General features: G+C 38.6%; 1 protein-coding gene across 1 annotated transcript; it reads left to right on the top strand.

Moving 5' to 3' along the window:
* The first annotated feature begins 9,947 nt into the window (after positions 1–9,947).
* On the top strand, positions 9,948–11,606 carry LOC122734116 (CCR4-NOT transcription complex subunit 2-like). The gene has a single exon (XM_043974820.1). The coding sequence runs from the start codon at positions 10,044–10,046 to the stop codon at positions 11,604–11,606; it is 1,563 nt and encodes a 520-aa protein (XP_043830755.1). The 5' UTR covers positions 9,948–10,043.
* The last annotated feature ends 3,544 nt before the right edge of the window (positions 11,607–15,150 follow it).

Consider the following 15,150-nt stretch of genomic DNA (forward strand, 5'->3'; position numbering starts at 1 on the left):
ATTCATATTCTCATTCTCTCTCTCTCTCTCTCTCTCTCTCTCTCTCTCTCTCTCTCTCTCTCTCTCTCTCTCACCCCCCCTTCCCCACCTCTCTCCCCCTTCTCTTCCCTCTCTCTCCCCTCTCTCCCCTCTCTCCCCTCTCTCCCCTCTCTCTCCCCTCTCTCTCTCCTCTCTCTCTCTCTCTCTCTCTCTCTCTCTCTCTCTCTCTCTCTCTCTCTCTCTCTCTCTCTTTCTCTCTCTCCTCTCTCTCCTCTCAACTCCTTCCAGCATTTCTACATACAAGTTTCCTAGCAGCCTAAACGTTTCCTGTTCTAGGGAACATCTAAGCCATGACAATTTTCATTCTAAAATCATATCATGAGAACTTATGTCAAGTTCTTATTATTTATTTAATTAATGGGATCATTATTGCCTGTACATTGGTCATCCTGATATGATGGCTTCCAAAATGAAGTCTTCTTCCTACAAAGCTCTCTGTACTGAACATCTGCTTTTTCTGTCCACATTTGAGGGAGATCCATTTTTAAAAATAATATAGGAAACGTCGTTCTTACTAAAGTAAGGTGAATATGCAGCTTCCTTTGTCCTGGTGTCCTGCTTTTTTGGGATTTGACCTGTTTGGGGCAGTTTTTTTAACAAAAATTTTGGCAGTGTATTGCAATATGCATGGTGTTTTGCATATATTTTTCTTTTCAAAAAACAAATGTTGAAAAATCATTACATATAACTGGTAAATCTTTTAAAAAATTGCTTGTAAGATTAAAAAAAAGTTAGCACTATATCATGCAACTCCTTTCAATTATTCCAATAAATTGACTTTATATATAAGTAAAATCACATTATGTGTACAATCACAGTTATCTATGTACAATCACATCAAACATATTTCTTCTTTAGTCATGTTATGAAAGAAGAATCAAAGCACAAGGGAAAAACCTCAAAAATATAAAAAACCCAACAAAAAGTAGAAACAGAATGGTTCAGTCTACATTGAGAATCCACAGTTCTGTTTTCTGGGTGTGGAGAACATTTTCCATCATGAGTTCTTTGGAATGTCTTGGATCATTGAACTGCTGAGAAGAGCCAAATTTATAAAAGTTGATCATCACACATTGTTGCTATCACTGTGTGCAATATTCCTCTGGTTCTTCACATTTCACTCAGCATCAGTCCATTTATGTCTTTCCAGGTTTTTCTGAAATCTGCTTGCTCATCATTACTTACAGCAAAATACTATTTGATTACATTCACATACCACAACTTGTTTAGCCATTCCTCAAATGAAGGGAACTCCCTCAATTTGTAATTCTTTGCCACCACAAAGAGAGCTGCTAGAAATATTTTTATACATTTGTGTCCTTTTCCCTTTTCTATGATCATTTTGGGATTTGGACCTAGTAGTGCTATTACTGGGTTGAAGGGTATGCACAGTCCCATAGCCCTTTGGGCATAGTTTCAAATTGCTCTCCAGAATGGGTAGATAAGTTCACAGCTCCACCAACAATGTATAAATGTTCCAATTTTTCCACAGTTTCTCCAACATTTGTTCTTTACCTTTTTTGTCAAATTAGCCAACCTGATAGGTGTGAGGTGGTACCTCAGAGTTGTTTTAATTTGCATTTCTTTAATCGGTACTGATTTAGTGCATTTTTCATACGGCAATAGATAGCTTTGATTTCTTCATCTAAAAACTGCCTGTTCATATCCATTGACCATTTCTCAATGGGAGGATGACTTGAATTCTTATGAATTTGATTTAGTTTCCTATAAATTTTAGAAATGAGGCCTTTATCAGAAACACTGGCTTTAAAAATTGTTTCCCAGCTTTTTGCTTCTCTCCTAATTTTGGCTACATTGGATTTTAAAGTGTTTTTAATGGATTTTTAGTAAATTCTACCTAATGAGTTACATATACCATGATCTGCAAATATTTTTTCTGTGTCTATTTGGCTACAATAATTAAAAGCTAAGCTATTTTTGTTCAAAAATATAGTATATTCACTTTCCACAGGAATCATATCATATTTTCCCAATATCTGTTACCCCTAGATTGGTTCTGAAAATATTCCTCTTTCAAAGAATTTCTCACCCACATGATCCAATCAAAATTTAAGAAAAATTTTTTATTATTTGCCGTACAAAAGTATTGCCAGGAGAAGGACCCTAGACTTCTACTCTTGGGGAGGAACAGGTTTATGGCATGTTTCTTAATAAGTCAACACAGAGAGATATGGCTGGGAGAAAAGGTTCTAAACTTCAATTCCCTGAACAAAGGATAAGATAATAATTTTTTTTTCTCAGTGAGGCAATTGGGGTTAAGTGACTTGCCCAGGGTCACACAGCTAATAATTGTTAAGTGTCTGGGATCGGATTTGAACTCAGGTCCTCCTGAATCCATGGCCAGTGCTTTATCCACTGTGCCACCTAGCTGCCCCAACATCACAATTTTCTAGAGGAGAGAAGGGAGTGAGGGTGAGGAGGGGAGGAGAGACTTACAACTGAAAAGTTACAGCTATCTGGAAAATCATGTTATCTATTTGGATATATGAATAATAAAAATTCCACATTTCCAATTTGAGATTATTGTCACTCTCTGTTCCTAACCACAAAGCAAACACAACTAAGCTCATGCTGTAAACTCAAGGCCCCCAGCTTTCTGGGGTTCCTGGACATGTCTGCTTTACTATCTGTTTGCCTAACAACTACCTGGTTAATTAACTACTTTGATTCTCCAAGGAAAGAGTCATCTATAACTGACCCCAGGAAGATGATCAACCTTACTTATCCATTGTCAGAGATCCCCCTCAGGGCCAGAGCTTCCCTAACTGGACCCACACCTACCAGACTGCTACTACGTGTCCCCACTTTTAGGGAAATGAGGGCTAAGATCATCTCTTCTGTAACTGCTTCAAGCTGAATAGGGTTGCAGAGCTGCCCCTAGGTCTTAGTGGAAGGAGTAGAAATATTTGCAGGCGTGGTTCAGAGGGGAAGACGTGTAGAGGACAGAATTGTTGCTATCATAAGTTTGAAAGCCTTCAGCCTAGATGAAAGAAACTACTGAGAGGTCAAAGAGAGAAAAGCCAAAGATCAAAAGGACAAGAAACAATATTACTATAGGGAGAAAGGAGGAAAACCAAGAGAGAGAATCCAGGAAGCCCAGGATCCTGCATCAGGAGTGAAAAGCTGTTCACAAATGTCCTTCATCCAATGAGAGATGGCACAAATACCCCACGCTGTTCAAAGCTTTATCCAACACTATATCTGACACATTGTTAATATCATGCCAAAGAGATACACATAAGACATATAAGCTAAATATTTCAAAATACCATGGAAAGCAGAACTCTTAAGCCTTTCCCAATTACATGTATATCCACTTGACCTTAATTTTTCTCCAAAAAAATTTATACTCAATTGTTTACAATATAGTCCTCCAATAAAACTTAGGTTACAGATTATTTTTGTAAAATGACCCTAAATGAACTTACGTAAAAGTTACCAAGTTAACTTCAATTGTAGTAAAGGACTCAGGATGACACTTAAATAGTTTCAAAACAGTGCATGTCAAACAAGTTGTCCATAATAAACCATGTTTAGTATTATAGGATATGCTTTACAGACAGATGTTATTTCCATATTACATAATAAACTTTAAAACTGACCTTTCTCTAGATGTAACAAAACATTGTATAAATTACTCTCCTCTAAGAAAACTGGTTGCATTAACATTCTTCAAAACCAACTTCAAATGTTTCTCATTCAGTTTTAAAATGCATAAATAACAACAGACAGATGACAAGATCAGATGCTTAGACACACCAGTCTTTTTTTTTTTTGGTGAGGCAGTTAGGGTTAAGTGACTTGCCTAGGGTCACACAGCTAGTAAGTGTCAAGTGTCTGAGGCCAGATTTGAACTCAGGTACTCCTGAATCCAGGGCCGGTGCTTTATACACTGCGCCACCTAGCTGCCCCAGCCAGTTGTTTTAAAACATAAAAAGGACTAAAACTTCTAGGTTAAATAGTTTGAATCTTACAGCTGCATCTCCCCGAGATTTTAATGTTAGCCTAAGGGATGAAGATCCAATATTGTGTTCGTGCTGATCACATGACATGATTATAGGAATTTGCCATAAAAGAAGAGGTACAAAGTTCTGAGGAAATAATGCTTCCCAACTTCATGTCCATTCTAGGCAGAAGTTATATAGATAGTAAATGCAGTGTGCCAGGCTTAACATAAACCAGGTAGGAGAGTTTAGATTCCATGTGTAATATTTGGGGAAACAGAGTCAGAAGACACCTACCTCAGCATTTGCCAAAAAGTTGGTCTCCCAGGCTTCCCCAAGAGAATTTCACCTGCTGTGCATACATGTAACAACCCCATAGGATTGCTGTCATCATGGGTCATATGGTTTAACACTCCTTGATGGTCATATCTGGAGTTAGACTCAGAATAAAAATAGTTAATAGTTACACAATGTCTTAAATAACACGTTCCAATAATTAGTACTGCAAGTGACCTCACTTCTCAAGGATCACATATCGTAGAGAGCAGGCATTACGTATAATTGTAAAAATCGATGCTTTTCATCTCTAAGTTAAAAGTAAACAAATGGATTTGCTTTAAGATGCTTAATAGCAAACAAGAGTTGGAATAATTGTAATGAATCCCAAATTGCATACAGAGAACAGACTGAAAAATGTTTCCCACAATAGTATATAGTAAAACGGAGTCAGGTTTTAACCATGTAAGCATAAACATAGGCTACTGCCCTCAGAATTCCTTCAAACAAGGGGAACATCTTTGAAGTGACAACTAGTTTGCATGTGTTTCTATACTTGTTCCAATTCCGATTAAATAAAAACATATGTAAACTCAGATTCCCCATTAAGGTGATATAAGTTACTATTATTCACTAACATATCTTATACACATGAAAAGTTCAAGAACCAATTTAACTATTGTTTAAGAACAATAAATTCAGACCAAAACAGCAAGACCTTCCTCACAGTTTATCATAGTAATGTAGATGTTCTAGTATTAATTTAATAACTAATTGATTCAATAATCCAATAACAAACTTCCACTTTGTTTACTCTTATAATAGAAATATGACATGAGTTATAAGTAGGACATACCAAACCTGAGAATGAAACTCAAATGCTCAAACATTCAGGTAAGTTTTTTTCCATCAATTAATCAAGTCTCACAAGTCACAGTAGGTTTGGACATGATTGTTACCAATATCAAATTATCATTGCAACAAACTTGCTTACAAATGAGATAGCAGCCCTTCGAAATCACACAAGTGTTCATCGAACATGTACACTTTATATCCTGACAATATATTTTTAAGAGACAGCTTAAAATATACCCTGAGGTTAACTGCAATATTAACCAAACCTTCATGAGATAAAATACTTTTAAAATGCTAGATATCTCTCTTGTTTTTTTTCTAAAACATATTACTAGAAGTAAAATAATAACATGACCATGTAAGCATTAGCAGGCAGATGAGAAACCTGAGCATTAATGTGCCTAGTCATTTTGCATATTGAGTAATGACTCAATTAAAAATCAGTAAAATCTTACACACTTGCCTTCTGATCATATCTTCTAGGTATAATAAGAAATACAAGTTTAACAGGAGACACACACGTAAGAGGTTTCACATAAGAACTCTCTCCATAACTGATACAATTGTTACCAATTTATACTTTTTAAGAAAATTTAGAAATATAATACCTTAAAACAACATTAGGAAAATTATATTATATATACACACACAAACACAAACACAACACACATATATCTTTTTTTCTTTTTTCTTCAGATTATACTCCATTTCTCCAAAGAGCAGAGGCTTCTGCCCATACCTTAGAAACTTCTCAGGTAAAGAATTGAGTTAAAGTGTACATGCTTTTTCAGTCCCCAGCAGGGCTTCCAGGCTTTTGTGGCATCCAAGTCTTAATGCATATGGGGCATGGCCTGCTTCACCAGAATTACTTAATTCAAAGCCAAAGGCTATCCTGAGGCAGTGAAGTTAAATGGTTAGTGACTTTTAAAAAAACACATATTTTTCTTTGAAACTTTTACACATTACAAATAATTCCTGATTTTAAACTATTCAACTAGAAAAGATTTTAAGAGTAGCTATATCTATATCTATATATAAAACAGATAAAAATTTTAGGCACTAGATTCTTATCAGATGGCTCTCCCCGCCCCCATAGCAGAAACGGAAAAGGAGGAGGGGGCTTTAGGCCATATGGTGTCTTCGATTTGATTTTAGACCCTTGTAACCATTTTGGTAGTTACAGTTCCAAAATATTTTATCATTTTAAAACTTATTCTGGTTCACAGATCAATCATTAAAGATTACTTCTATATAATAACCAACTTTATAAATTCTCAGTAAAACCATTCCTTATGTAAGAATTTCACAAGCTCTTCTCTGGCAAATTCACAAATTAAGGGGACGCTAGAAGGCCTTTTTCTGTGATTTATTTTTCTTCTTTTCAAACAGTGATTTACCAGTTTTCCCCTTTATGTCCACAATCAGTTGCCATAGTCTATTAACAAAAACGTGTAGGAATCTCATATGATTTACACTTATTTAGAATTTTAACACATACACTAATTTAAAAGTTACTTACCTTATACTTTGCAAGATTCCATAAACAAATAGGTCTCCCACTCAAACTCAACTATTTTCAGACTCACACAAACCTTCTCTTTTTTTTTCTTTTCTTTTCTTTCTTCTTCTTCTTCTTCTTTTTTTTTTTGTGAGCCAAGGAAGTTTTAAGTGTTGTTACTGCCAGTTTTTTAAAAGCCACAGTATATCCCACCCCTTTTTTTGTCTCAAAAGTTTCCAATTCTCATATCTGTTCACTTTGTCAATGCAAACAGGGCCCAACATTCTTTTCTACCCTTCACTCCTCTCCTTCCTACATACTTAAACTTTCTTTCTACTTTCTTAGCTTTCTTAACTACTTAACTCTTAATCACATTACTTCAGACCATGTTGGTCAGCAAACAGCTTGTTAAACCACCCATTCCCCCTTTTTATTTAAAACAGAATCAACTTCCTCACACATTCTCCACGTGCCTACATCATCTGAAATTAGCAAAATGAAAGTAAAGCCAATATTTTACTAAAAACCCTATTTTTTTCCAAAGTTAGACCCAGGGGATGCTCTTCATTAATCTGGCTATTACAAAATTCATCTGCTACCTAGGAACTCCATGATTGCTTACTGAACAGTTTTAGAAATTAAGGCATCATATACTCAGCCTTTTCAATGTCTTCCAGCTATTAACCTTGTAGGATTAGAAGGGTTAATGTAAAGCATAGAAAAGCAATCACATTCTAATGCCCAATTCAGACTCTGAATAGATCACAATGTAAAAACATCCTGCAGTCAGATTCTGACCTTCCCAGCTTGTCTATAGCATGGGAGGCAAAAGGATCTTAGAATGAGCTTTATCAGTTGAAAGGAAAAAGAAAGGAGACTTTCTTTCCAGAGAGACAAGTACAATGCTTGCCATACACAGAACACAATAAAACACACAAACAGACAAACACCTGTGAGACAGCACTCTCAATGTTTAGGTTATTTTTTCCTGTCTACCTTACTAGAGCCCTGGGTGTGAGAGAGATCCCTGGGAGGAGGAGAAGAGGTAGTGAGGAGACATGGAATTTACTGACAGCCAGGCTCACAGGCTAGGCTTCCTGATAACAGAAGGAAACTTCTGAAGGGGAGAGGCTTTTTTTTTTCCTTCTGCATGGTTCCCTCAAGTCTGAGTTCAAATTTAAGGTCAACAAAGATAGCATATAGGGGATCTCTTTGAATTTTCATTGTGCCTGCAGGGTAAGTCCAAATACAAAATCGTGTTATGATTTAGGTTCCTACTTAATAGCCATGATTCTTGGAATTCTAACTGATAGTACTTCCAGGCAGTGTTTGTAAGGTTGAATTAAGCCTAATTGTTCAGTTTGCATCTCAGAGGGGAATCCTTCAGCATACTGTCTCCCTGTCCCATGAGAAGTAGGGTTGTGTGAGTTGCTACCTGGATATTGTCCCTGTGTCCAGGGAAATATCAAAAACTGAATCCATCATTCTCTTTGCTAAACTCCCATATCTTTGATAAATTGCCTTCTCAGGTTCTGAATATACTCTCTTTTTTGAGGCAGTCAGAGTTAGGTGACTTGCCCAGGGTCACACAGCTTTTGTCTGAGGCCATATTGAAGTCAGGTCCTCCTGACTCCAGGGCCAGTGCTCAGTCCACTGCCCCATATCTCCCACTTTATCTCTTCTAGTGTCTCTCCATATTGGGGTTCCAAATCTTACCAGCTAATGTGAATATGAATGTATGAATCACCTGGATTACATGGAGGTACCTTATCATCCAAATGTATTTTTTATGAAACCCTAGGTTAATAGGAGCCAATTGTCCTTCAATTGAACTCCAAACTGTACCCAGATTGCTAGCTGACAAAAGTCCCTACCTGGTGACTTCTTTCCTCAGGATAGTAAGTCTCTATCTCATAGGGATATCTGGGTGACCTCATCCTTGCCAAACCCTCTTTTAGAATCCTGTAATCTTATCATGATGGTTTGGGATTTCCTCTATCCTTGTTATAACTGAAATTGTTGAACTGCCTTTGCCTATATCATACTACGGAAACTGACAACACTCTGTTACCCATGGACAAAAAAGAAAACAAAACAAAAAGAAAAAAAAAACAAAAAAACCCCAACCCTTATATACCCTCAGAAAGAGGGAATCTTTGAGCCCTTTGGGGAAGGGTCTCCATTTGATCATGGTTCATTCTTCTTGGGACATAATAAATGGTTATCTTGTTTTTCCTATCTATTCTCTGATCTGGTTTCTGTGAAGTGCTTACTTCTGGTAGGAGAGGCAGAAATAGCCTTCTCTGATCTGGGTGAACACATTGTAGGAGATATTACTGAGGTCTCTGACCTGTTTATTTTCTTATAGGAGGATGGGTATGAAAACTGTATTTAATTTTTCAACACTAGAAAGCCCCAGAGTTTGGATTAGAATTGTCCCTCAGGTTCTGATGTTCTAGGTTCTAAGGATTGTCGCTGATCCCGTATTCTGGCCTCAGTTTCCACTCCCTATCAGGACATTTACCACACAAGACAAACTCCTAGCTCTGACATAGATTATGCATGTGATTTGCAGGTTCCAACATTGCCCCAGGAAGGGTGACTGGCAGCCTCAGCCTTGAATGTTCTAGGGACCATCAGAGACGTGCCATTTGGGGTTCTAAAGCCAATCACCATAAATTGGGTCAAGGTATAATTTTTATTTCTTCTTATTTCAGCTATAATGATAATGTACAGGGGTCTTTCCATATCATGATATCAAAATAGAAGGCATCCCCCTTGTGAGCTCTTTAAACACTTGTGGTCCCAGGGCAGTAGAGATTTAATGCTATGCTTGCTGTAGAGGCCATGGGCAGGCAGCAACACTGGAGACAGAGGCTGCATCTGCCCAAGAAGGGAGAAGCAAAAGGCAGAGGCCTAGGCAGAGGGTGGTGTGTGCACATGTGCAGCAGGATGCCACACCCTCCCCACACACTCACTTGCCCTCACATAGCTGACCCCAGCAGGGCAAGTGAGGCTTACAACTCTCTGCCCCCAGACCCCTCTCCCTACCATGCCAGAGCACTAGGCATGCAGCTCCAGCCACTTGCCACCCCCTCTGAACTGAGCCTGAGAGGTGGCAGGGGGTCAGGGCGGAGTAAAAATGCTAAACGGCCTGCTCCCAGGAGTCTCGCTGGTTGACACAGCGGCATCTTGGATCCCTTGAGAAGAAAATTCTTGCTAGGGAGAACTTGGTGGGTGGTGATTCTTGTGACATTCCATTTAAGTGACAGTTCTGTTTGATTGCCTCCAGTACTGTGAAGAAAGGACTCGTCTCTGTGGTGAGGATTGAGCCAAGACACTCCCAGGTGTGCTCTTCCCAGTGTCCAGATCTGCACGTGGGGACAGAAGTGACAGAGGTGACCAGCAGCATGTTTGGTGCCTCCAGAAACAAGTCTGTAGAGGGGGTCGACAGGGACGACCCTGAAGAGAAGAAGTCCTACAGCCAGCCTGGGCCCTTTCCACAGGGTCCAGGAGAAGGCGTGCTGGCATCTCCATCCATGCCAGTGCATCTGTCTCCTTTTGGAGGGAGGTTTTACCGGCCACAGAGGACACTAGGCTTTCCAGGCAGGGGAATGGGCAGCTTTACCCCTCAGTTAAATCGCAGCTCATCCCAAGGCACTCAGTTACCAAGGCACTTCCCCCCAACAGCTGGGTTCCCAAGAGGGTCACCCCACAGGCATCCACCTCCCAGCAGAGGCATATTACCTGTGAATCCCAGGAATAGGAGGAACATCTCCCAGGTGGGGCAGGGCATTGGAATGGCCAGCAGGTCAAATAGCATGAGCAGCTCAGGGTTGGGTAGCCCTTACAGAGGCTTGCCAAGCATGATCTCTGTGCCAGGGCAGCCACCCTCCAGACAACCTTTTCCTGTGAACACCATGTCTAGGTTTCGAATGAACAGGAATCAGGCATTTGGAATGAAGAACTCTATGTTAAGTGACATTTTTAATGCAAAAGATAGAGGTGAAAATGTTACAGGATTGGACATTTCAGATTTCCCACCACTAGCCAATCCAAACAGAAAGGAAGGAAGTGATAATCCAACTCCACTTATGAGCCCCTTAGCAGCAAGAGATCCTTATGATAGAAAGGTAAAAAAACCAGCAAGCGAGCAATCCCCGGACTTTTCAATACACAAAGAAGATTTTCCTGCGTTGCCAAGCTCCAGCTATAATGATCCAACAAAGTGTAATGAGGACAGTAAATCTAATTTGAATACACCTGGGAAGACATCTTCAAGTCCAGATGGACCTAAATCCCCTGCAGACAAAAGTTCAACAGCACAAAACTACAACCAGCAGGAAAAAGGGATCCAGGTGTTACCTGATGGTCTGGTTACTAACATTCCTCAAGGGATGGTGAAGGACCAATTTGGAATGGCTGGCTTGTTGACATTTATTAGAACAGCAAAGACAGACCCAAGAATGGAACATCATGCATTAGGAAATGACTTCTCAACACTAGGCCTCAATCTCACCTCTCCTGAATATCTCTATCCCACATTTGCATCACCCTGGGCATCTTCACCTTGTCAACCTCAAGACATAGACTTCCATGTTCCACCCGAGTACTTAACAAACATTCACATTAGAGATAAGCTGGCTGCAGTAAACCTGGGCCTATATGGAGAAGATCTACTCTTCTATCTCTATTACACAAATGGAGGAGAGCTGTTACAGCTTTTAGCAGCAGCAGAGCTTTTTGACCGAGATTGGAGATATCACAAAGAAGAACGAGTATGGATCACCAGGGTCCCAGGCCTGGAGCCAACAGTGAAAACCAGTACATATGAGAGGGGAACATATTGCTTCTTTGACTGTCTTAGCTGGAGAAAAGTAGCTAAGGAGTTCCTTCTGGAATATGATAAATTAGAAGGAAGGCCTCATATGCCATCGTCCATCAACTACAACCCTGCTCAGCATGCCTTCTAAAGGCTTCCCTTTTCTTGGGCTATAGCTGTCTCAACACGATACTCAACAGAACTGCAGAACTGATGGGGCTCAGGCCCATTGGTTTTTGTTATTGAGCTTCTGGCAATTGGCTTATGCAAAGGGTCACCTTTTGAGGTCCTGCCTTACAACTAAATTTTTCATTGTTTTTCTCTATTTGAGCAGGGTCTGAATTTTTCTACTTCTTTTGGATAGCTGACATTGATATGAAATGACAGAAAAGTACACTAAAAAAGTTTACCACATAGTTTCTAAAATATAAAAAAGTAAAAAAAAAAACAAAAAACCCCTACCCCCCCCAAATTAGAGAAAAAAATATGCATTGATCATTGTAGAACTATTGGTAATAAAAAAAAGTTTGTACATTTTTCTGTGAAGATTCTTCTCCTATTTCATGAGGAAAGAGAAGCAAGGTCTCCTTCCTTCATTTGACTTCCTCACTTCTGTTTTTCAAAATCATTCTTTTGCCAAGCTTAAATGCAAGAATTGCAGACTGTTTAGAATAAAGATATGGATATAATCTATCGATGGTTTCTAGGGTTGATTTTTTAGTGAGCTTGATCTTTCCAGAATGAGCAAAACTCTGTCCAATATTTGTTATGATTCTGTAATAAATGTGTACATTAAAAAATATTTGGACATCACATGAATGAGGGTATATATGTGTGAATGTGTGTGTGGTGTATATATATATATATATATATATATATATATATATATATATATATATGACATCTGTTTTGGAAAATCTTGGTAACTTTAGTTTCTATGGGCTTGAACTCTGCGAAAAATATTATTGTTCAAAAATTCATGTAATACCTTTGGGAAAGACACATAGTGACAATTTCCCTGCTCTGTAAAGATTTGTTACCTCCTTTTCTCTAAGGAGCTTGGACCTCAGCCCCTACCTTTGGAACTGATCAGATAACAAGATTTAATTTTAAATGAGAAGGTTTTTTTTTTCTTCCTGTTACAGGGCCTTTCTTTGGTCCCTAGACTTTCATGGCCTGCAAGTAAAGAATCTGGCTAAATGCTGACCAGGGCATGACCCCTTTCATAGGAGTTAAATAAATCTTAATTTGGATGGTACAAGGAGTTATTTATTCTTTCATATAATAAGCACATTAACCAATAACCAATATTTTTACCATATCCAATCCTTATATAACATTAAGTTTAATGTCTTCCTAGAAATGTATCCTAAAAGGTTGCTAGACATGCTTAAGTTGACAATTATCTAACCTTACTAGTTGGGAACTGAATACTGTAAGGGGCTAAAATTCTAGCTATACTGTCTAAAATATCTAATGAGTGGTCGCCAATAAATTATAAGCTTTAGCAAGAGTTTAGACTTTTAAGCATTTATTAAGGATGATAAAAATTCGGTGAAGAGAGAGAGAAAAGCCTAGATTCATCTAACTATCAAAGGGAGAGCACATTTTTAGCTCCACTCTCCACCAGAGTCCTGACGAAAGAGAGTGAGAGAACCAGCTTTGCCCCCTCTTCCTCCCACAAGCAGACGTCACTTTCTGATGCCAAAGAAAAGCCACATGGCTTGCCCTCAGATGCCTTCTCCTCATGGTGGAGCTTTCCTACAGTAAGTCTCCAGCAGATGGTGTCATTCCAATCATTAAAGTCCCCCTTTGTTTCTTCAAAAAACGCAGGGTGTTTTCTTGATGAAACAGTAAAAAATAACAGAATATAATACCCTATGCTAACAAACAATATGTTAATAACACCATAGAAAAGCATGAAAGGGGAAGTTTGTCCAGAGGAGCAGTCACTCATGAACCAGTGCTTTGACACTGGCCTGCAGAGGGAGGGCCTCTGGAGAGAATACATGTTACAAATGGTGTATATAATAACAGAAGGGAAAAAAGAAAAACAACAAAACAAAACTGTTCATTTAAAGTCTTTGAGGGGGCAGCTAAGTGGCACAGTGGGTAGAGCACTGGCCCTGGAGTCAGGAATACCTGGGTTCAAATCCAGCCTCAGACATTTGACACTTACTAGCTGTTTGACCCTGGGCAAGTCACTTAACCCCAATTGCGTCACACACACACAAAATAAAGTCTTTGAGATCTTGTCTTCTTGGAGTGGTCATCAGGAAAAACTGGACTCTGGTCTGGACTCTGGTTGTCGCTGGACCCACTTCATTAGCTGTTGAACTGCTGGATTTTTACTAATCCTTTGCATAGCATTGTCAATGATCAAATAATGAAAGTTCTTAAAAACATGTCTAAGGGAATTCAGAATCTTAGTTGTTATACAAGAAACATATAATAAAACAAAAATTGAAACATTCTCTAAAATTAGATATTACTACAGTCCCCTCTTGTGAAGGGTAAATTGAGAAGACATTTACTGCGATATTATTTTTTTTTAAAAATTATCTTTTTTTATCACTTTTTGCATCATCTTCCTAATATCTTCAGAATAGTGGCGTCATTCCAGTCATTACAATAGAGAGTTTGAAAGTCATTCCCTTAACTGATCATGTGTCTAGATTTTAAAGCCTTAAAATACAGCTGAAGATATTCTAAAAGTTTCTTACTATGCCCACTTCACAGTCCATTAAATTCATAAGTCAAAAAAATTAAAGAATCCAAATTCTGACTATATCTCTAATATAGACCTTTTCCATATCACAAATCACATAAGTGAGGTAACAGCTTAAAACTATACAAATTTCCTGATAGAGCATCATAGTAATAAATTTCACTTAAAATAAGACCAGAATTGATTCAATTATGCCAGGATCTATTTTCCAAATGATATCATATAGAGAACCTCAGTTGATAATTTCATTTTACTATTATTTCACCCAAGAAATATTTATTCTAAGCACTTCAAATTTCCCTATGTTTTCTTTTAATCTATTAAAAAGTGGCAGTATATAACACATTTTACTTTAGTTTCTATGAATCCCAAAATTTCTTAATTTGATGGCCCAATCAAATACACTGAACTTTTTGATGATTTCTTGCTGACACAAAACTTTTCCTTTTTTTGGTGAGCCTGTCTGCTTTAAAAAACAAGCCAGATGGGGCAGCTAGGTGGTGCAGTGGATAAAGCACCAGCCCTGGATTCATGAGGACCTGAGTTCAAATCTGGCCTCAGACACTCAATACTTACTAGCTGTGTGGCCCTAAGCAAATCACTTAACCCTCATTGCCCCACAAACAAACAGGCCAGAGAACTTTTTGTAGCAAAACCTAGCTGCCCCCAGCAAAATTACATTTTCAACAGAAACTTGATCACATGTGAGAGACCATGAGACACAAGCAGATACATAGATACATATAACATTGTTCCAAAGAGTTTCTATTTCCTTGGGTCTGGATCTGTGTCAGCACGACCAAGGGTCTTTGCTCAACTCCCACCTTGGCACTGCAGACCCCTTCTGCTGACCTTCCAAGCCATCTTTGGCTGGAAAATTTTCTCACCCTCTCTTTTTGTGTTTTCTGCTGCTTCAGGAATTGTTCTAGAGCCAGGGAGCAGGGTGGGGCCACTTGGCTGCATCCTC

This window comes from Dromiciops gliroides, chromosome X, assembly GCF_019393635.1.
Source record: "Dromiciops gliroides isolate mDroGli1 chromosome X, mDroGli1.pri, whole genome shotgun sequence".
NCBI lineage: Eukaryota > Metazoa > Chordata > Mammalia > Microbiotheria > Microbiotheriidae > Dromiciops > Dromiciops gliroides.